This window comes from Camelus dromedarius, chromosome 1, assembly GCF_036321535.1.
Source record: "Camelus dromedarius isolate mCamDro1 chromosome 1, mCamDro1.pat, whole genome shotgun sequence".
NCBI classification, from domain to species: Eukaryota; Metazoa; Chordata; class Mammalia; order Artiodactyla; family Camelidae; genus Camelus; species Camelus dromedarius.
In genome coordinates this window covers 48960287-48983460 of record NC_087436.1, presented here as the reverse complement: position 1 = coordinate 48983460, position 23174 = coordinate 48960287, and the positions used below count along the sequence as shown (strand labels likewise).

The 23174-nt window shown below is 36.5% G+C and overlaps 1 protein-coding gene and 1 long non-coding RNA gene across 3 annotated transcripts in view; one reads left to right on the top strand and one right to left on the bottom strand.

Annotated features, from left to right (window-relative positions):
- ARHGEF38 (Rho guanine nucleotide exchange factor 38) overlaps nt 1-23174 on the top strand; it is a 110502-nt gene that overhangs the window by 61968 nt on the left and 25360 nt on the right. The window contains exons 4-6 of the mRNA XM_010980666.3: nt 5494-5641; nt 12017-12034; nt 20683-20882. Coding sequence (XP_010978968.1) covers nt 5494-5641; nt 12017-12034; nt 20683-20882 — 366 coding nt within the window. The remainder of the gene's footprint in view (nt 1-5493; nt 5642-12016; nt 12035-20682; nt 20883-23174) is intronic.
- The window catches only part of LOC105089577 (uncharacterized), a 75087-nt gene that overhangs the window by 31451 nt on the left and 20462 nt on the right, over nt 1-23174 (bottom strand). The window contains exons 4-9 of one of the 2 annotated variants that reach the window (XR_010380395.1): nt 14355-14446; nt 10241-10323; nt 8922-9000; nt 7194-7258; nt 1528-5240; nt 385-541 (exon numbers count right to left, since the gene is read on the bottom strand). This is a non-coding gene — a long non-coding RNA (uncharacterized LOC105089577). The remainder of the gene's footprint in view (nt 1-384; nt 542-1527; nt 5241-7193; nt 7259-8921; nt 9001-10240; nt 10324-14354; nt 14447-23174) is intronic. The other variant, XR_010380396.1, reaches the window with a different exon arrangement.

Genomic DNA, 23174 nt, shown 5'->3' with positions numbered 1-23174 from the left:
TTGAATGACCATATCAGATTCATGGTTTCTACCACTCAAGTTTTACATACCTACATCTCCTTCTTAGATGTTTTTTCCCTGAACCCCAGGCTCATACACCCAATTCCATAAGGCGTTCTCTACCTGAATATACTATGGCGACTCAGACTCAGTACATCTAAAACTAAACTGGTTGTCTTCCCATCAAAACGCTCTCCTTATTTTGTCACCACTATCCAGCCACATATTTACTGAAACTAGATTCCTGAGCTATGCCTGGAATTACTCCCTTCATCTCTCACATACGTTCAATGTCCTTTTTTTCACCCTCTGTTCTCCACCCTCCCTGCTTTTGCTGTAGTGGTTATAACTACCATCTAGTGAGTATTTGCACAAGCCACTTACTGATATAAATACTTTACATATTCTTCAAACAACTCTTCTGTTATTGTTAGAGCAGGCAGATAACTAGATACGAGCAGAGAAAGTGGGGCACAGGCCAAACAGCATGCATCTTGTGACCAATGGGGGTCCTTGTGTAGACGGAGAAAAGCAGGAATCTCTGGAATGATAAGAAATCACATATTTTGGGATGACAAAGAAAGGTGGGAAAAGGCAAGAATCTCCAGTGTCCCAATGTAATCTTTTGCTCATTGTGCCCACATTACACTGAAATTAACCTTGAGACTTCCAATTAAGACTAAATAGGGACAAAAATCCCTTCTTCCCTCTGGAAGGTGAAGCTGAAATGAAAATCAGGGAATATGATCCGAAACCCACCCTTCCCCAATGAATATTCTGCCCATCCATTTTATACCCTAGGTAACCAACTTACCAAAGAAATTCAGTGCGGCTGCTCACCGGAGCTTGCCGGCTCTCCCCTTGAGAGCATTCTATCCTCCCCCAAATTCCATTCTTCATATGACTAACTCCCAGAGTAAAGTTTCTGAAACACAATCTAATCACCTTAGTCTGCTGCCTAAAATCCATCGGTGCTTCTCAATCACCTTCAGACTAAAGTTCCAACTCCTTAATGTTACGTACGGTCTTTCACGGTCTGGCCTCTACCTAGCAAAATAGTCTCTTCCGAAGCCTCCCACAAGCATGGCACCATCCAGCCACATGAGACCACTTGCAGTTTCTGAGCAGAACCTATTCCCTCAGTGCATCTCTGTGTCTTTTCACTCACTCCTAGCTCCTATTTCAAGGGCAGACTATTATGGAAATAGCTCAGTTTCTCAAGAGCTGAATAGGTCACCACTGTGTTTTATAGCTATTACCATTCTTATCACATGGTATGCTACATGGGGGTTTTCCCTCTCCCCTCCTGGCCATCATAAGTCCCTGGAGGGAAGTGTCACTTCTTTGTATCTGCAGTACCTACTAAAGTACATGGTGCATAATAGTCATTTATTAAATTGTTGCCAAATAAGGATGAAGTAAACACAGACTATGAACTACTTCATTCCCTTTCATGCCATTTTCCTGAACAGGGCCTAGGACATGGAGATCTCTTGAATGTCATTGATCTCACCCTGGTTTACTTACCTGCAGGGGAAGTTCATCTTGCAGGGGGCTCAAAATAATCAAGGCCTCTCATTTGGTGTGGTACAGCTTGGGGATGGGCGTGAGGGTCTGGAAGTAAAGAAGAGCTGGGCCAAGAAAAGGAGCATGAGTACATTTACATTAGTGAAGGGGGGGAGCCATGCACAGCACAGAAGAAATGATGCTGGGACATGAAATATGTTCAGTGTGCTTGGGGGTTGTTTTTCAAGGAGATGACTAAGGGCATTTTGTTTATTTGTTGTTTGTGGGGGAGTTAATCAGGTTTATTTATTTATTTATTTAAATGGAGGCACTAGGGATTGACCCTGGGACTTTATGCACACTAAGCACATGCTCTACCACTAAGCTATATCCTCCACCTGTTTTAAAATTTTATTATTTTTTTTTAATTGAGGTACTGGGGATTGAACCTAGGACCTTGTGCATGATGAACCCAGGACCTTGCATGTGCTCTACCACTGAGCTATATGCCCTTCCCCCACTTAACAATTTTCTAAATTTTATTATTATTTTTAATTGAGGTACTGGGGATTGAACCCAGGACCTTGTGCATGCTAAGCATGTGCTTTACTACTGAGCTATGCCCTCCCCTCAAGCATTTTAAAAGGTGAATTTTTCCCCCTGCTCTTCCATGGCAATTATTTTGGGGGGAAGCCAATTCAGAAAGTTGGGGTGTAGAATTTTTAAAAAGGAGCACACAATGGTTGTATTTATTTCACAGGATTCTGGTGCTTCTGTGACAGGCAGCCAGAGGGGAAATTACCTTCGCTGGTCTTGGCTCACTCCTCCTCCACTCCTAATCATCCCTTCAGACCCACACGTGGTAGACAGAGCAGTTGTCCTTCACCACTGAGGAAACGCAGCTGAGACTTATGTTACCGTGGAAACAGAATCATTTTTTTTGCTGCAAGACACATCGCTTCATCTGTACTATTATGAAGCAGAATACATTGGTAGGGCTGGGAGGGGAATCAAATATTCTGCCCACCAGTATTGTACTTGGCCTCTGGGTGAATAAATGACTTTCAATTAAAGTGCTTAAATATCTTTTCACTTTAATCATTGTTATTAGAGGCCCAACAGAATTTTCCTTGGAAAAGAGTACAAAATTCAACTCTGCTGTTCAGAAAAGAGCTATAAATTCTTTCAAACTAGACCACTTCTGTTAAAGAAAATACAGGGGAATTTACAATTAATGGTTTCATTGTGCGTGAAATAAATGTCTTTGTCCTCTGTGTTTTGACCTTCTGACTTGATCCTATTGTGGATTTATGAGGTTGTCCAGACCTCTTTCTTCCTTTGTCTCTACTCTAAGCTGCTTTGTAGTGAACATACATATTTACAGTTTCATCTTGTGTTGGGCTGTGTGTATTCAGATCCTCTCTTCCTGACTTAATGCTGGGCTTATCTGAGCCAGGCGCTCACTCCCGCTTCTGGGTCTTAATTCCCTCGTCCAGCCAAAGCCCTCCCATTTGCTACCTGCCTCTGTTACTAGGAGACTTTCCTCATCTTATGCCCAATCCTAAATTTAGTCACTGTCCTACTTTATTTTCTCCTCTTATAACTGCTCTCTTTCTTACTACTTGTGTGACTTTCACAAAGAGCATATCTATATGACCTGTGCTGGTAGATGGATCAATTCAGTAAAATCCAAGGAACAAAACAAGAATCCCTCATCCCTTCAATTCCAAAAATGCACACTGGCCCTGGGTTTCCTTACAACTTCAAAAAAGCACTAAAACAAAAAAACCAAGCAACACATACACACACACACACACACATGCAGAGTCAAACTTTAATCACAGGGAAATTCCATAAAGGAAAGAGAAAGAAATATCTTTTACTGACTGGATGTAAATTAGAAAAAACACAATACTTTAAAAGTACTAGTGTTTTAATTCTAGATGGCAGAGCAGCCTTAGGAAGCAAGTGACATTTACTGAGCAACTAGTCAGTGCCAGGTGGTTTTACATCCCCATCTTACTAAATTCTCAAATTCATCTTGAGCATAACTATCATTTCCATTTTACAAATGAGATTTTTTTTTAAGTCATTCCCAAAGTCACCACACAAATCCTAAATGGCAGTAACTTCTGATTCCGAGTTCAGTGCTCCTGCGAACTGCCTCACTGCGTTCAGCATCTGGCAAAACTCTGATGTGTGAAGGGCTGAAATCTAACAGGAAAATGAAGAGAATAGGCCTCTAACCATGGCTTTCCATCTCCTGACCGGGCTTTGGAAAAATAATTTACTTGTTTTGAACCCAGATTTGTCCATCCTCATTCAATATGGATAAATAACCTTATCTCCTCTTAAGTGTAGAGTTAAGCAGTGAATATAGGCAGAACATGTCAAAAATATTTCTGTAGGAAGGATGATTTATTCTTGTTACTATAACAGACCCAGATTAGTAGGTCCGTAACACTCCCAATCACTTCAGTCCCAAATCATCATCAATCCCAAACTGGCAATGTTTCTGAGCACAGATCTATCACATGTGTCTTCTGTGCCTCCCAAGTCATCCTAACACAGTGCTGGGTTGGGTAGTAGATGCACTTTAAAGTGATAAAGTAGTGATTAAATCAAACTGTTTTCCAGTATCTCCTTTAGCCATCAGTTATAGACCCAATGTTATCACATAGCAAAAAGGATTCCTTAAATACTCGGACGTAATTAGCCCACATTGCTTTATGAACAGTCAGAACACTGGTTCATAGTATTACCCAATTGAGTTTTACAGGAATAATGGCCAATTCTATTATCACATAAAAGGGAATATTTTATTTCCTTCAACTCCACTGCTTGCCTTTCAGATAAACTCAAGACATGTTAGTAAAGAAAATAGCAAAAAATAATTTACCTAGAACCTGAAATTTCACTCTCCGTGCCTCTAACAAATTGACAATAACTGCTCCATTTTGAGCGTTTACTATGTATGTACTGTAATCTGAACTTTACATACACTATCTCTTTAATTTTATAATGACCCGATGAAATTGGATCTATTATTGCCCCCATTTTCTAGATGGGGAAACAGGTTCAGAGAGTAAAAATAACTTGTCCAAGTCATAACCTCCCCAAGTCTGTAGCACACTCTGACCCGAATCCATATAGTCTGGTTCTAAAGTACAGCTTTAACAGGTGTCAAAGAAAAATGCACAGAGTAAGAGTTGTGAGTATAAGTTTTTTTCAGGGGCTTACTGAGGACTGTAGTCCAGGAGACAGAAGTTCAGTGGCTCTGAGGGAACTGCTCCAAAAGAGGTGGAGGCGATGTCAGTTTGTACATGGTTTTTTGGGCTAGGAAATACATGCATTCAAACATATGTCTTGGTAAAAGGTTACTGCTAATCACAAAGAACAGATATTTAAAGTTAATGTTTCTGGTGCTTTTCTATGTATGGGAAGATGCAAGAATCTGGGGGGGGGGGGGGTCACTGAAATGTTTCCTGAGATATAAGCCCAACTATCTAAAGGCCTGTTTATCCAAAGCACGGAGTGACTCATCTTGTTTCTCATCCCTAATTCCTCTCAGGGTGAGCAATTGCAGTGGATGACAACTTAACCCTTGCAGAACTGGGAGCTGAATGATGCTCATTGTTTTCCTTTATTTTCACCGGGATCATCCATATCAGCCAAGTGCATCATCTGAGAAAACCAGCTTTCTTTTGCTGCCCATCAGCATGCAGCTCTTTATGCTTTGTTTTATAGAAGAAAGGAGGGAAGGGATGAAAAAGGGAGAAGGGAAGATGGATGGAGGAGAGAAAAAAAGAAAGAAAAGGGAGGAAAGAAGATCACTTGATGTCGTCCACCCCTACCCCCCATAGCCAGTGCAAAAAAATGGAGCCCATCCAACTTAATAACACTGGTCAGTGTTGTTGAAAAATAAATACGTGAAGTGCCAGTTTGGTTTGATTTGATGTCATTTTGCCTTTGTTTTGCATTTATCAGGAGAAGTATTCTTGCAGATTAAAGGGCCGCTGGAAGATATTTATAAAATCTACTGCTATCACCATGATGAAGCACACAGTGTACTAGAATCCTACGAAAAAGAAGAGGAGCTGAAGCAACATTTGAGCCTCTGTATCCAGTCCTTAAAGTAAGATCTTTTCAAATGATGATTTCCAGGCACTCACAGTTGCCTAGCAGGGAACATTTTAACTGGATGTAGATGAAAGTTCTCATATAAATCCTGTGTTTTATGAGGCTTGCTGGGAGCTCTACTTTGTGTTCTCTTCATGAAAAGCTGACATGCCAGAAACCCTGATTGACATTTTTCCCCCCTGCAAGGATGACTAAAAATAACACAGGATAAGATACAGGGCTCTGTAGAGATAGAAAAATGCAGTATCAAAAAAGGAAGTGGGGAAGAAAAGCCCCTCTTAAAGCTGTTGTGATTTGCTGCTCCCACCTAGGTCAAGGAATGTGTGAGACAGTGTGTGTCACCATGGTCATGGGAGCATGTGGAATAACACAGTTAGTGGGATGTCCTGTGACCCTCTGAATGGCCCTTGCTGTCCCCTACATTCATTCACTCTGGGGAAGGAGGGGAGATTGGCAAAGACAGGCTAGGCCCTGTTAAAGTTAGATTCAGGAAAGTCACTCATGCCTTCCTTCCCAATCCCTAAGTTAGTGGGAGCTGCTAATATACATCTTTTTATCTGGGAGTAATATCTATTCACTATAAAAATCTGAAAAAATATAAGGAAGCAGGAAATAAATAAAAACTCTTGCTATTCCACATGTTAATTCCTTGCTAATCATGGATTAAAAACCAGTTTTCATTTTTTCTGGTCTTATTTATATGTGTAAATATGAACATGTTTGGGTTGATTCCTTGAAATGGAATTGGTATCTTACTGTATATACATAGTTTTCTACCACATGAAGCTGAAAGATACAATTTTTGCCCTACTCTACATCTTACTCATTTTGTGGTTTTTTTCATCTCTAAGGATGATCCATTGTCAAATTGTCTTGATTAGGCTAAGAATTAACCAAACAGAGAGAGCCGTGGTGTATAAATCAATGCACACCCACCCGTCTGCTCCTCCCCCTTTAGACACTCTATTGTAGGGAGGCAAAAAGGGGGTCTTAATGTGGGACAACCGGATTAAAGTGAAATCAGGAGACTAAATGACACTATTCTGGAGAAAGCCTCTCCAGGCCTAGAACTGAGACTGAAAGTGGGTTTAAACTGGGCCCCATAATTTCTTAAAGTTAACTTTATTGCCCTCTACTGGTCATTAAGTTATTGCAGTTCTTTAACCGTTTTCATGCTGTGGAAAAATAACAATATTCAAATTCCTAAATCATCGCAAGTGTTTATTTGTTACTTGTGCTGTACCAAGCATAGTTCTGGGTCCTGAAAATACAAAAATAAAAAAAATTTAGGCCCTGTCCACAAGTAGCTCAATATGATCAGGTAATTTTCAAAGAGTATGTGATCACTAGTTCCAGCTCACAATTTCTCTATTCTCTCTAGTTTAGTTCAGTGTTAGCAAATCAATTTAGACAAACCTTAAAGTATGAAGTTGCATCCATCTGAATAAATTCATACATTAGAAGCAACATCTTTTAAATTTACAAGTACTTTTTTCCCGGGGAGAAATAATGGTATTACCCTGGGTGCACATGAACACCTTTCTTACCTTAAAGTAGTGGCAAGATCTAATCCAATAAATGTCTATCTTGAGCCATTTTCCTTCTTAAGTTTCTAGAAATAAAGAGAGAAATCTTACAGCAAGCGAACAAGTAGCACCTTGTATCATCACTCCAACTCCAATCCCAGGACTGGACATCCATAACACAAGAGAATGTAGTTAATTTATTTTGGCATGTGCTTCTGATAACTAACCAGAAGTAGAGCTGTCTGTTCAGAGGGAGTTGAACAATAGTTTATTATTTATTAAGCTTTTGACTTCTAAGAGAAAGAAATTAAGTGCCAGAATATTCCATCAGACAGTACAGCTCAGTATCATACCCCCTAAAAAGCAGCTAAAGGCAGAGGTAATTTTGAGACTTCATGAAGTCCCAATTACTGAAAATTACTTTCAGACCCAATGGCTTATTTGTTCTTTTCTAAAAGCCTTAAGTTATTGTCCTGGGGAGGCCCCAGATCTTGTATATTCTGCAGCATTCTGATTTTAGGGAATAATTTCAGGCATTGGTAGGTGCTAAGGTCTGGAAAGCACCAAATCCAAAGGAAGTAATATTGGCAGAACTATTTCTTAAGGGGAAGAAAATCAAAATAAAATAGCTTAAGTTAGAGCTATTTTCCCCAAAAGTTGCCTTTCCGTGAAAATAAAGTTAATGATGAATTGTACCAGTCTGCCTGAAAGCTGAGAGCAGTAGAATTATTGACATTACTATAATACTGACCTCAATTGAGCTAAGCTTTAAATTCTGAGAAACAGGTTTTCAAACAGGTTTATAGGCCAAAGAGAGTCTGGACACCCCAAGGGCTTGGTTTCCCTTGCCAGGTAATCAGTCAAAGCTATTACTGGGGCTCTGCCTTTTCCTTGTGGCTAAATAACAGAGCCCAAGTGCACAGTGGCCAATTTCTGATGAATATTAGGTGTGGCCTCCATCTTCCACCCTGCTGGGGAATCCTGGAACAACTGGATTTGAAGCAATAGCCATGAGAGAGGCGGCTTCACGCCTCTGAAGTTAAGGCAGACTTTAAAGCAACACAGATTGCTTTAACCAAAATGAAAATATGTTTATTGAGGGTCTAATAAATATTTATTAAAAGTAGACAGATAATGTTGAAAATATTATATATATACACACACATATATATATACATACACATATATATATATATATACATACACATATATATATATATACATACACACACACACACACACACACACAGAGCCATAGTTCTTGCCTCCTGGGAACATATCTTCTAGTTGGTAGATAAACAAAACTGTCTGGAAAGCTTAATAATAACACAAGAGTTAATTTAAATAACACACCAGAAGTTGTCACGGTCAGGTTCAAAACTAATTTCCAGAAGGATGGTAGAGAGATTTCCTGGTTCTGTAATAAACTTGAGCTCATAACCTTTGGCTATTCTTTGAAGCCCATTATCTTTCAAAAGAGAAAATAATATTTGTATCCAGAAAATAATTTCGAAGCCCTCTGAAACGTCAGGGCAGTGTTTCTTGGTGCGCAAGTTCCCCTGTGTTGGAGCCACCAGGGATTTGTATTAAAAGTGCAGATTCCTGTGCCCTGTTCCAGACCAAAAAAATCAGGATTGCTGGAGGTCCAGTCCGTGAATCTGCACTTTAACAAGCACCCTCAGGTGGCCGTGGAAACACACCTAAGTTAAGCACTACTTTAGAAGGAGAAACCACACCCACAGTACCCACTTGCAGCTTTCTCGAAGCACGGAGGCTGTTTTCATGACTGTAGATCCAATCTAAGCAGTAATTTCAGGGTTTGGAGACGCTAAGAAAGAAAAGATTAAAACTGTCTAGAAGCACAATACCACATCAGCATCTATATCCTGTAAATTGGAAATCCACGTTTTTTATTTATTCAACAAGGGACATTTACAGAGTAGCATTAGTGACCCATTAGATTGCACAAAATACTGATTTAATACAGTTTCCAAATTTATGGAAGTTATTTGCTAAAGACTTAATCACTTAGCCTCTTTGGGGTTTTTTAAGGATTCTGATCTGTATGAGGAAAGTGAAAAATAGGCTATAAATGCAAGTGTAGCTAAAATTAGAATAGCCTGTCTGCAGCCTCCTTTTTTTGTTTTTTTTAGTTAAAAATAACACCAAATTTCCCATGCCTTTCAGAGGCCCTAGAGATCTGTTTATTTTTTAATAGAAAAAGAATGAAGGGGCTTTTCCAAGGTCTTTGGTAGCTGGAAGACACATTTCTAGCTTCATATCTAGTTGTTATAATTCTATCTATGATTTTCCTTCTTCCTATCCAAGGCCACCCCTCTAGGGGAAAACTTCTAACTTCTAGTCATCTGGGCACTTTGGCTGCTCATATACTGAGATAGCTTCGCCATTTAGGGAGGAAGCTAAAAGCTCATGAAATGCAGCATCTAAAGGAATAGATTTCAATTTGTTACCACATTTGGTATTTCTTAATATTATTCTAATGGAGTGTTCCAAGTAAAAATTAAAATCACTTTTGGAAATTCTTTCAGTTTCTTGTTATGGGGCATCATGTTTGAACAAAGACAATAATCCTTAAGGACTAGCCACGTAAAAACTTTTGTTAACTGTGAATCAAAACATAATGAGTCCATGGGAGTGTAAGGTGTGGTGGTGGATATATTAAGTTACTTTACTCCACGAAGGGGTAAAGGGACCCAGTTTAACTTACTCCTTCCCAAAATGTCCTTGGCTAGGGTTAACTTCTGGAAAGTTTTAGCCTAAAAGGGAAATTTTTTGAAATGATGAGCAAATAACGAGATGTTATAACGTAGCGCCACTATTCCAACAAGTTTTCCCTGTTGGAAAATCTCTCAGGTTTCTTTTCATAAAATGTTATACTTACATTAAACAGTGTTTAATTTATAATATTTAGGTTTTATTTGGTTGGAATAAATGAAATAGAAAGAGAAAAAATTTTCCATGTCTTCTCCAGGAGTTAAAGGAACAATCTTTTCTTTCAACTTCAAAGTATGTATTTTGGTTCCCAAATGATCACATTTTTCACTTACTTGTTTCCATAGAAAATTGCATTCTTATTTTTACTCAACTTCTTTCCCAGATCTTCTTTCTGATCTATGATCCACAGAGCATACTGAGAAAAGAAGGGGATAGGAATTGGGGAAAGAGTGTGAGCTTAAAGGAAATGAATGGAAAGAAACACTGGGTGGGGGGTACTGGTGGAGCACTTTCCTTCATGGAGGCAGAAGGGTTCTTCCAACAGCAGTTAATACTTGTCTAAAATTGTAGCACCTGCTGATTATTAAAAATTTATAATCCTCTGTTTGAGTCCCAACTGGGAGGTCTTGGATTTAGCAAAATCTAGTTATTTCAAGATGTCCTGGAATTCATTCATACACTATGCCTGGAGAGTGAAGGGATGATTGTTTCACATATATGTACACCCTTTTTTTCTACATGTATCATGTACTTGGATGAACTTTTTTTAATGGATTAAGCCCAGTGAAATTTATGAACTTCAGCACAGGTAGTTATCATTGAATTTCTTCATTATCATTGTATATGAGAAGACCATCTACCAGTATGGGATAGGGCCATAGCATTTTTTTTTATATTGAAAACATTCATTGTATTCTAAAAAATTGGAAATCAGAGGTCATGGTGATCAGCTTATCAACACAGGTTATTATTACTTTGTTTCTCCACAACCATAGGAAGATTTTAGAGAAAAATTTCCATCTCTTTATTCCTGAAATTTAACTTGAAAGTTTCCCACTTTTTTATTGCTAAAATGAATTAACTTGACAAATACGTTTTGTGCTCTTACCAGGTGCCGGGCAGTTTTTCAGGTGCTGGGGCTACAGCAGAAAACAAAGCAAACATAAATCCTTGCCCTTGTTGGAATGGGGGGAGCAGACAGATAGACAATAAACCAAATAAATGTATAGTATATTAGAAAGGGACAAAGAGAAATACACAGGGAATGAGGATAGAGTACAGTGGGAGACAGGGTATGATGTTTAAAAGGTTGGACAGGATAGGTTTCACTGGGAAGGTGCATTTGAGCAAAGACTTGAAAGAGATAAGGAGCAAGCTACATAGATCTCTGGAGAAAGAGCAGTCATGCAAGTGCAAAATCCTCAAGTGGGGAGCCTGCCTGCTGGCTTTGAAGAAAGGAAGGAGGCCGGCCCTGTGGTGGCCACAGATGGGGCGGGGGTTGCGGGGTAGGGGAACCCCCTGGGAAACGTGGTGGAGAGGAGGTGGGAGGAGACACAGGTCACATTGCCTTGGAAGGACTTTAGTTTTGCTTGAACAGAATGGAAGCCACAAAAGCTAGCAGTGCCCAGCCGAAGTTTTTGTGGGAATTATCTCATTGAAGATGTGAATTGTTTATAATCTACATAATACTGTATACAGAGATCTTATAGAACACTTGATAATAGTTTTCTGCAAGTCAATTGCATTTTCCTTTGTAATTTTGTAATCTCAGTTTCTCCGATCACTATGTTTAATAGATTCTTTCTTATAATGTAAACAAAAGTTGACACTGAAATCCATTTTCAAATGATAAAAATTTACAAATTATGACCAAATCAATAGGTTTTAATCTTATATAAAGTGTGAAACAAATACAGTGGATACATACTAAAATAAAATTTTAGGGGCATAATTATAAAAGAATGAGACCAATTCTATAAAACATTCATGAAATGACTTATTACATTATTTTACACAATCAAATTTTAAAACTTTCATCATGCTTGTATATTTATTACCTTAAATATCTGGATTTACATGAATTTATTTATTTTTCTCTTCTCTTACAGGAAAATATACATGCAAGAGTAAGTATTTTTGTTTTAATGATAAATATCAAATGTAAAAATCATGAGGAAAAGCTGTTGAATATTTCTGTGCAAATTAGAATGTTAGTTTTTACATTTATGTTTATTCCTTTTAATAAATAAGGTTTCAAAGACATTTACCCTAGACATTATTGGTGCATTTATTTCCAATTTGTCTGAGATGATTTTACACATTAAATTATTACTACATGCACCTTATTAAGCTTGTTAGAAGAATCTTGGGGTATAATTTACTTAAATCACAGGTTTGCTGGTGCCAGGAACTCTTTGGGAACTGCTCATCACACATATATTTAGGAATCTGAATGTGTCCAAAAACACTTCTTCCTACGGACAACATTAGTCTAAAAAGTCTCAGATTAATACCATAATGTTTTTGAAGGTTACACAGATTAATGTACAAAAGAAAAGATTTCCTATGCATTAGAGTAAAATATTGGGTTACTTCAAATTTGGACTCCTGTATGATTTACGAAGAAAAAAACCCACATATATAGCATGCAAATGAAATATTAAGATGAAATAATTGGCCACTAGGACAATATAGAAATTATTTTATAAAGGCTAGACACATTCATACACTTTGGAATATGTCCATTTTTATAGAAGAAAAGCTTGACTAACACTGAAAGGATGATACTGACTTAAACAGGAAGTCAAATTTACTAGGACTTTAAAAAGCACATATTTGCCTTAGCATGGTCAGCAACTATCCAAGGTCCTGAGTCCCTAGTCTGTGTGTGTGTGTGTGTGTGTGTGTGTATTCTAAACTCCTGAAACATTACATCAAGAAACAAAATTTACAAAACAAAAATTGTATTAATTTAAGCTATAAATATCTGTCATTCATGCTTCAGTGTAGAGCATGAGGAGAGACAGAATTCCAGAAGTGAGGTGGAAGAATGAGGCATCACACAGAAGACCTACAGACGAAGGCTGTATAACACCTCAGCCAAGCTGAGAAGTTAGTTTCTGACATACCAAACAAGCACTCAGTTGTCTCACTTTATAAGCCTTTCCTTCCAAAAGGAAAAAAATATCTGTGGGATAAACAGATGTGAGTAGGTTTGTTCAAGATCATTTGAATTTGAAGAGGTGCCTGACAGAGGGGGCCTAGTGGTCCTTTCACACACCGGCGCCTTCCTGGCTTCCATGACGGTGGGTGAGCTTGGAGAGCTGGGGGTTGCGGTCTCACTGTAAAGCCTGAGCCCCTGGCCTATACCTGGGGCTAGAGATTCACATGGCTGGGTGATAGGAGAGAAACTTCATATGCTACAAGTTCTGTTTAGATTTCTTTTCCTAGAGCTTAGGTTTTTGTCACCAAAGACCGAGAGAGAGAGACAAGTGAACGATTCGTCTAATATGTTAGCATGCACAGGCTCCTACACACAGAACACTTAAACAGTAATTGAAGTACCTGCTAAAATTGCACTAGCATTGGCGGCAGGCCTGCTGTGTGGGAGTTAGCAGGCGTGTGCGCCCCCTCCAGCCCATTCTATACATCAAGACTCCAAAGGAGGAAAAGCAATCACAGTGTGTGCTTGGAGGAACATCAAAGCCGCGTTTGCCATGAGTTATTTCCTTTCCCGTTTCTCTCATTCGGGTCAGGAGGCACACATGCTGCTACATGAAAGGCTAAAGGGCTATGTCAAGTGCTCTGTGACTGCTGGACTCCTTTGTAGCTACGACCAAGAATGTTGCAGCCAAGAGCAGTGCACTTATGAGATGTGGGTTTTATTTTATTTTATTTTTATTGAAGTATAGTTGTTTTACAATGCTGGGTCCATTTCTGATGTGCAGCATAATGTTTCAGTATACATATACATACATACATTCCTTTTCATATTCTTTTTTATTATAGGTTATTACAATATATTGAATATAGTTCCCTGTGCCCTACAGTAGAAACTAGTTTATCTATTTTATATATAGTAGTATTTGCAAGAGATGTGGGTTTTAAAATGGCTTCGAAAAAAATCTCTTGCACATGGAAGCTGAAAGTTGTCTTTGTTTTTTATAATCTACATTTGAAAAAATACAGAGACAAAGATATTTCTAACTTCTTAAAATTTGTACTTTGAATTATAATCTTATGCATTTAAAGACAGTATTAAAGTGACAAGAATAATTGAATCTCCCACCATAGAGTTCCCACCAAAAGCATCTGATACGAGTTCCATTTTCTAAAGCAAGAAAAATATACCTATTCTAATTTAACTATGTCCAGAAATGCACTGTTTTATCTTCTTTTTTAAAATACTTTTCTATATGTGCTTTCTGTCTGATTAGCTGTTCTTACCTGCAGATCTCAGGGTTTCAATCAATTTCAAAACATTGTAAGTTATTTTCTCTTCTCTTAAGTCACGTATTTTTTAAATTATTGAAGAAATACTGCAAAACACAGAAAATCAAAATGAGGACAGAAAAGACAATTGGTAGCCACATTCCAGACTGAACTGTTTTAACGTTGCATGAGTCCCGCACTTCCCTGCAATTTTTCCTCTACACAGACACACTGACTAAAATAACACTGCTATATATTTCCTGTATGTCAACTTGCTACCTCATTCATCAATGCATCATGGACATCTTTCTATGTCAGTAAATATAAATCTACATTGCTTTATGACTGCATAATATTCTACCTGATGTGTATACCATAGTTTAGTTTACCAAACCCTTACAGAGACTTGAATTGTGTCTGTCTTGCAAAAGTTGACTTATGTGTTCATCCTTATGCATAATCTTTGTATAGTTTGATCATTTTCTTAGAATGAATTTCTAAAAAGTGGGATTGCTAGATCAGAGGGATTTTGCCAAAAATTTGAACTAATTTAGAGTCCCACTACCATATATGAGTTGTCCATTTATCTATTACTTGCCAGCACTAGATAAAATTAATATTTGTGGTAATGTAATAGGCCAAAAATAGAATTATACTGTTTTAATTTTTATTAAAAATGATCTTGAGCATTTTCATGTATGTTCAATCATTAGTATTTCACCTCTAATGATTTATCTTTTTTATTGGTTGTTCACTTTTATTGAGGTGTTTATTTTTTTCTAATAGATTGATAAGGACTCTTGAATTAGCAAGTGTATTATCCTTTTTTTCTGTCTTATGTGCTGTAAATAATCTTTCCAGCTTATCTTTTGACTTTTAACATAGTATACAGTGGCTTCTGTTTTTGTTTTTACCTGTACAGTTTTACAGAGCTAAATTTTAAAATAGAGTAATCACTTTTTTTCTCCTGTACCGTTTGGATTTTGTGTCTCACTTAGAAACTCCAAGTTTTTTTTTTTTTAACTGACACTAAATAGTTCATTTTTTCCCATTGTGTCTGAATGTCATATTAACCATGTACTTAATTTGCACACATATTTTTATTTATTTTTTTTTAATTTTTTTCTTTTGGGGGGGAGGTGATTAGGTTTATTATTTATTTATTCATTATTTATTTTTAATGGAGGTACTGGGGATTGAACCCAGGACTTTGTGCATGCTAAGCAGGCACTCTACCACTGAGCTATACCTGCCCTTGTGTTTATTTCCTGATTTTCTATTTTGTTTTCTCATTTGTCCCTATATGTAGGGACCCATACCAAACTGCTTTCATTTCATTAGCTTTATATTTTAATATCAAGTATAACTAATCTCAGCCCAGTACTCTTCCCTTTCAGGATTTTCTTGAATATTCTTGCATGTTCCCTTCTTTAAAAACTTTCTCTTTTGTTAAAATTAAATCTACCCATGGTTTAAAAAGCTAAACAGTTCTACAGGATTTAAGATAGTGGTCCCCTCTTCTACCTGTCCCTCAATGGTCCTCACCAGAACACAAGCATTTTCACAACTTTTAGTTGACTATTTTGGCATTTATCTTCATGACTCTAAAAACATGTTTGGTTTTCCCTTTTTAGATATTATGTACTGACTTTCCTCTATGGAAGACAATAATTTATCTCTCTTCCCTACCCGATCTCCACCACACACACACACACACACACACACACACACACACACACACACACACCCTTCCCTCCTCTCCATTCTCCCCATGTAGTTACACTGTAATTTAGACTAGAGCAATAATCAGTATTTGAATGATTATACCCGAGTAAATTTCTTTTCAGAGCTAAACCTTGGAATAAACTGATTACTTGTTTTTCTGGGAGTTAACTATTGTCTTTTTTTTCCTCTTAGTTTTCTTTGTGCTAAGCATTAATGCTGAACTCACAGTCATCTTCAAGACAACCAGATGAATTTTGTATGCTATCAATTTCATCTCCCCCAAAAAAGCCTCTCCCAGAGCCTTCTGATCAGTTGTGTTTGGACTGGTGACAGTGGGCATAACTGTCTTTTAGGAACTCCCCTCCCATCATCTGAAGTTTCTCTTTATGTCTTTCCTATTTTTAGTAGAGAGCATCCTTCAGTAATTTCCTCTATTTAGCAAAGAATGCATGGAAAGTAAAATTTTAAGAACTTTTATATCCAAAATATATTTTACCCTCACACTTGATTTATATACTGTTTGATTTGGTATAGAATTGTAAATTGAAAATCATTCATCTTCAGAATATAAAGATAATTCCTTGTCATTTCTAGCTTTCAGTTTTGCTACAAGAAATTGAAAGGTTTTTCTGATTCCTAATCATTTATTTGTTCCTGTTTAGTTTATATGTTTCTCTAAAGAACTGTAGGCTTTTCTCTTTGTCCCCAGTAACCTGAAATTTCATGAATTCCAAGGTGTGAGTTTATTTCATCCATTGTGCTGTGTACTGAGAGAGTTGTTTCAACCTGCTAACTCATCTTCTTTTCTTGAATTATGTCATTGAACATTTCCTCCCTGTATGTACTCTGTTCTCTCTGGGACTCTTACTTTGATATTGAACTTCCTACACCAGTCCTCTAATTTTCTCATACTTTTCTTCCTTTTTAAAAAATCCCTTTGTTTTGCTCTTCTCTCTGGAAATTCCTAAGCATTTTCTCCATCACTTGTGAGTTTTTATTTCTATTTTAATTTCCAAGAGCTCTTTCTTAGTCCATTAAATTATCTCCCTTATTTGTATCCCTAAAAATTATGCTGTTTCCTAAACAGGTTTTCAACTCGTCCTTATTCTAATCCCCATATTCCTCTCTCTTCACTTCCATAAGTTCTTAAGAACTCTAGTTAATGAACCTTTCTAGGAGTGATTAAATTATTGCTTCTCCATATTACTGGCTCTTTCTGGTGTGCTATATAAATTACCATTCATTCATCCCCTCTAAATCATTTAAAATTTGTTGGTAGTTCTGTATTTATTTTCAAAGCTATTTTTAAATTGTGACAAATTTTATTTATTATTTATGTAGCAATATACAGTTTTCTCTGAAATTGACTTCAGGTGTTTCAAAAGGAGAATAAATTGAAAAAATTTCAATTAGTATATTAGTATAGATAGTTTGTAGCTTCTCAAAAAAATATATATATATTGAATTTAGGATACTTGTGTCCATAAAATAGAGGAAATTCAAAGTAATATGATCAGTAGTTTCATTAGTTTTTCTTTCTCTCATTTTCTCCCTCTACTTAAGAAACATAGATGTACCTCAGCCTTAAATATCTGTTTCTTTTCCTGTTTTCATCATAGTTTTTGTATTGTTTCAATATCATTTTTTAATTTTCATTGTGCAATTGTTTCCTTGTATTTGATGTAAAACTCTGTAGCAAAACTGGATGCTGCTAAAACAAAGCCAGCTGTGTTTACTTGAATTTGTAAAATCCCAGTAATAATTTGTGATGAGATTAGTGTAACTACTTTTGGTACTAAATACTTCCCAAAGTATTCATGATAAGACAGAGGAAACAAAATTGCAAATTAATAACTACCTTAGTGTTCAGCATAACATATTGGTTACTTTCTGTGGGGGAGGCATGTGATAACTGGCTGCTTGGCTGAGCAGGGTTATATCCCACAGAAGGCTCCTCTGCCTTGCACAATCGTCAGAACTCAGTTTTACTGGGAGAGATCAGATGAGGGGAGCTTTGTGGCACTGAATGCCTGGAGTGGCCTTATCTGGTAACACAGCCTCTATCTTTCCTACTATATTGTTTGTCTTTGTGATGCAGATGCCAGAACATCGTTGTTCATGACTTGGGCAACTGTCCAAAGTCCAGATGAAGACAAAGGTGTCTGGGAGATTTCTCATTTTTGAGAAAGCTTTTTTAATATTTGCATTTGTGATGCCTTTAAGAGAAACAGTCATCATTTATAATTGTTATTATTATCATTTAAAATCTAAAAGGGAGAGAACAGAACTTTGATGCCAAACAGTGATACAAAAAGAAGTAATGATAGTATTTGGACACAACTCAAGGGCCTAGGGTGGTTTTTTGACAAATCTTGATAAGCAAGAAAGGAGAGCATCTCAAAGATACAAGTATATTCTTTAATCTGAGGGTTTATTTTTTTGTAATAAAAAATAAAAAATATGTATATAATAATAGGCCACACTGATAAAATATCTCATTAAAACTGAATTTTGTTTAATTGAATTGTTTGATTATATTAACATTTTGATAATATTTTTCAGTGATTCTTAGACGATTAAAAAAACTAATATTTGGTGATAGTCAAAAGAAAATTCAGAAGAAATTCTGATCATATTCATATGAGTAATATGATTTCTTCTAGTCAAGTTAATACTTTTCATATTCCTAACTTGTTTTTTTAAGGGAATTTTTTCTACTTAAATGTCTAAACTGTTGTATTGTTGAAGAATTTCTGTTTAAGATATATAAGGATGTGGTCCTTCATATTCAAAGGTTCTGCTATTGATACACCATCAGTTAGAAAACATGGTTTTAGTCATTATTTTTTAGTATTCATAATAGATTTACATTTTTTCCCCATCCACTTGACCCAGTCTCTCGGAAACCAGTGACATCTCTCTCTCCCTCTCTCCCTCGTTTCTTCCTTGTCACCCTGTCTCCTTACCTCCCTTCCTCCTCTCCTTAGCAGATTTGGTGCAGATGGGTAGGAAATACAAGATAAATCGTATTAAAGCAACTCTTTACTCCCTTGTAAACCTTTAATATTTATTTTGGCTTTCCATTTAAAAATGTTGCCTTTTGGTTTGCTTCAGTCTTTGTCTATACTATTATGGTATTATCATTTTCTCAGCATGTAAATAAAATTCCTCATTTATTCAGGACCATTGTACATTTTTTGTTGAAAAAAAATTCAATGTAAAATAACAGCACATTACAGAAAATCTGAGAAGACTATCACTTCAATCTGCAAGTATTCATTGAGAGAATATGTGTCATGCCAGAGATATACTGGTGACAGAGAAATTGAACATAAACTGGTAAACAGAGATACAAGATGATTTCAGATAGTGATATGTGCTATAATGAAAATTAAATGGGCACATGTGACAGAGTGGTGTGTGTGTGTGTGTTTGCACATGTGTGCTTACACGTGATAGTCACAGTTCCTTAGTTTCTCAGTTATCAAATGAAGAGTTCAAATAGATGGTCTCTAGAATGCCTTCAGATCTTTTCCAAGAAAGCAACTTCTCTAATTTTGTTCAACGGTTTTAGATCCATTTCACTATTACAATTATGTGATCTGTTTTCTACCCATATTAGTACTTACAAAATAATAATTGAAGAATGAAAAATCCACCTATTGGGATTTGAAAAGTGTCTGTATTTTCTATCTTCTAAATAAAAACCTAAAGGAAAACACATGAGTGTATCTGTCCACTCGAAGGGACTCAAAGCGCAATTTTCATCCATGTTCCATGTACCGTATCTCTTTATTTGCCTCTTTGCATAAAGAGGCTTTTAGAAACCACTGTTTTCTGGCTAAAAAAAAAAAAAAAAAAATGAGTACAGTGGTTTGGACAATGGCATGACTAAGCTTTTAGCTTTTTCATTTACTGTGAGCTGCTTGGCCAGTTGCAATGGATCTAGTGCCATCTCAGAATCTCCTAAAAGAAGAATCAGGAGTGAGCGTTCACTTTTGAAGATCTGTTGGCTGAGAATTATTCCACATGGAAAGTCACAGAAAGTCATCGTGTGATAGCAATGATTAGTGATAGTGATGGTATTAATAATATTTAGAGAACTATTGCGTGTATTATAAACCTCTTTTGGAAACCATGGTAGAACCTCTGAAGCATTATAAATTCAAATTTTCAATTTGGTAGAAGAAAGAGGACAAATCATCTGTTTATATTTTTAAATAATGACTTTATTTTCCTCACTTAATAGTCACAAAAATGCCATCAAGAAAATGTATTTTTCTTGGTTGGCAGTCTGAAATTATTTCTCACTCTTATTATAAAGGCTGCTATTTTTAAAAATCTAAGTGGAACATGGATGGAAATCTTCACCCTTTCAGGTGGAGAAATACACTTTGTGTTCTTTTAAATTTCCTTCAGTAGTAGGACCTTTCAGCCTTGCTTCTTTCTGTCATCCATTGCTCTCACTTTTCGTTTAGAAATTGAACATAGCCAAATGGAAGGGGGTAGAGGTGAAAAACAGTTTTAGGATTAATCAATCATAAAAATAACCACAAAAATAAAAAGGAGTTAATAAGACAAATGTGTGTACAACTGATATCATATCTCTCTATCGCAGAGGCAAGCCAAACTTACTGGACGTGGGCTCTTTAATGATCAAACCAATTCAGCGTGTGATGAAGTACCCCCTATTACTGTGCGAACTCCGGAACTCCACCCCTCCCTCCCACCCAGACTTCAGAGCACTGGAGGATGCCTTTGCTGCAGTGAAAGACATTAACGTAAACATTAATGAACTTAAAAGACGGAAAGATCTAGGTAAGACGAGATGTGGTGAATCGGGTGTTTTCCATGGTTGGAGGATTCTGTTTATGTTTCTGAGCACTGGAATGTCTCAGGAGCTACAGCAGTTGTCGTGCTCATGAGCATTTGATACCTAGAGTTGGAGGCTAGGGAGGAGAGGGTGGTTTTGCCTTGCCAGCCAGGATCTGGAGAAGATCACGAGGCATCAAAAAAAAAAAAAAATGACCAATTTTTATCAAACAGCCCTACGCTCAACCTCTTGTGACCACTGTGTGCTTAGTGACATATTGTGGGCTGAAGAAACCCACAGCACCTGTCACTGGTGTTTTGTCTAGTAGGAAGGAGGCCTGGCCTGGCCAGGGAGCTGAGAGCAGTGAAAAGCTAGAGCTGAAAAGCGGTGGTGAGAAGGGCAGAGCCAGGTGAGGGGCCCAGCTAACACATCAGGCTCCTTTGGTTCTGGAACACAAAGAATAGGTATTTGGGGGCAATAATTACTCCAGTGAAGGGACCAAGTATATTTCTTTCTCAAATCAACAAATTACTCATAAGTATTTGTAAGCTAAGACATAAAATTCACCTCTAAAGTAGAATATAGATTTCAAAACAGGAGGCAGAATGAGATGGTTCCTACCATCCCAGGTGTAATGAATTGGGATAGATCGTGGGTCCTCTCTCAGTGTGATTGGTGTCCATATATTCTTTTTTTTTAATTTAGTGAAACCAAATATTTAATATATTTCAAATATAGAAATTTTAAAATGTTACATCACAAAAAAGAAAATTTATAAAAATACAAACATTAAATACAATTGTTGCACATTCTTAATTGGCTTTGTACTTCTAATGTTAAATCTCAGTTCAACATTAAAGCAATGGTAGGACTGTGGGGCTAATTGGTCCAACTCCTTCATTTATTTTTATTGTTTTTAATTTTCTAAATTTTTATTTAAAATAGTATGTATTTGTATTAATAAATTATAACTATAAAGAAGAGAACAGAGCAAAAAGTGAAAGTTGTAGAGTAAAAGATACCATAAACAAAATGAAAAGGTACCCCACAAAGGATTATCATCTAGAATATATGATTATTCATATTAAATCAACAATATAAACATTCTAATATGAAAAAGGTTAATAATAAAATGAGCAATTCACAGAAAGGCCAAGAAGTTTTTAAATGCTAAACTTCACTGATAATTAGGGAAATGCAAATTTAAATCATGACATAGTGTTCCCAACCTACCAGATTGGCAGTAAGATTTTTAATGGATAATGTTAAGTGCTGAATCTCAATTTGCAGGTGAGAATGTAAATTTGAATTATCACTTTGGAGAACAGTGTGACAATACCTAGTAAAATTAAAGATACACACACATAAGACACAGAAAATCAGTTTCTGGATATTTAGGAAACTGGCTCATAAGCTCATAGAAAGGTACACTAGGAACTAGCATTGTTTGTAATAGCAAAAGAAAAAAAGGGAAAAAAAGAGAAAGAAACAAGCAAACAAAGAAAATGCAGACTGACTGACATATTGATCCAGATAACGGATAAACTATATTATACACTATGAAACCAGATGAACATAAAACTAATGAAAGTACATGTATCAACTGGATAAATCTCAAAAACACAATGTTGAGTTTTTAAAAAAGTATATTAGAAAGTGGCAGAAAATGTATGAAATATGGTACCATTTTTATAAAGACTGAAAACATTTGAAATGATACCACGTATTGTATGACAACATACGTACAGAGTAAAGGCCTGAAAATAGATACAGGAATAATAAACCACATCATTTAGGATCACAGTTCCCTTTAGGGATCAAAGGTGGGGATCAGAGAAGCTTCAACTGTTATGTGATATTTTTTAAAACAGAAAGATTAGAAACAAGGCAAAATAAGATTTGACAAAGCTGGGAGATAGATAATAGCTGTTATATTATTTTAACTTTCCTGTTTGCTTAAACTTCAAATTTCTGTTTGCTTAAACTTTAAATTTCAAAGTTTTAAAGAACAAAATTTTTCTATTCCCATGATTCCAATTTGCAGAGGTAACATTTTAGTAAGTTTTCTTTGGAATTTCTGTCTCTTTTTCTATTTCCTTTCTTCTCTTTTCCTTCTCCCCTTCCTTCTGCCCCATGGATGGTACTACAGTTTGCTGGGGCTTTTTAAAAATTTAATCGTATATCAGGAACATTTTTCAAGTTAATATCACCTTCTTTTTCATGGTTCCATAGTATTCCATTCATGAGCATCATAATTTATTACACTATACCTCTATGGATAAACTTTTAGATTGTTT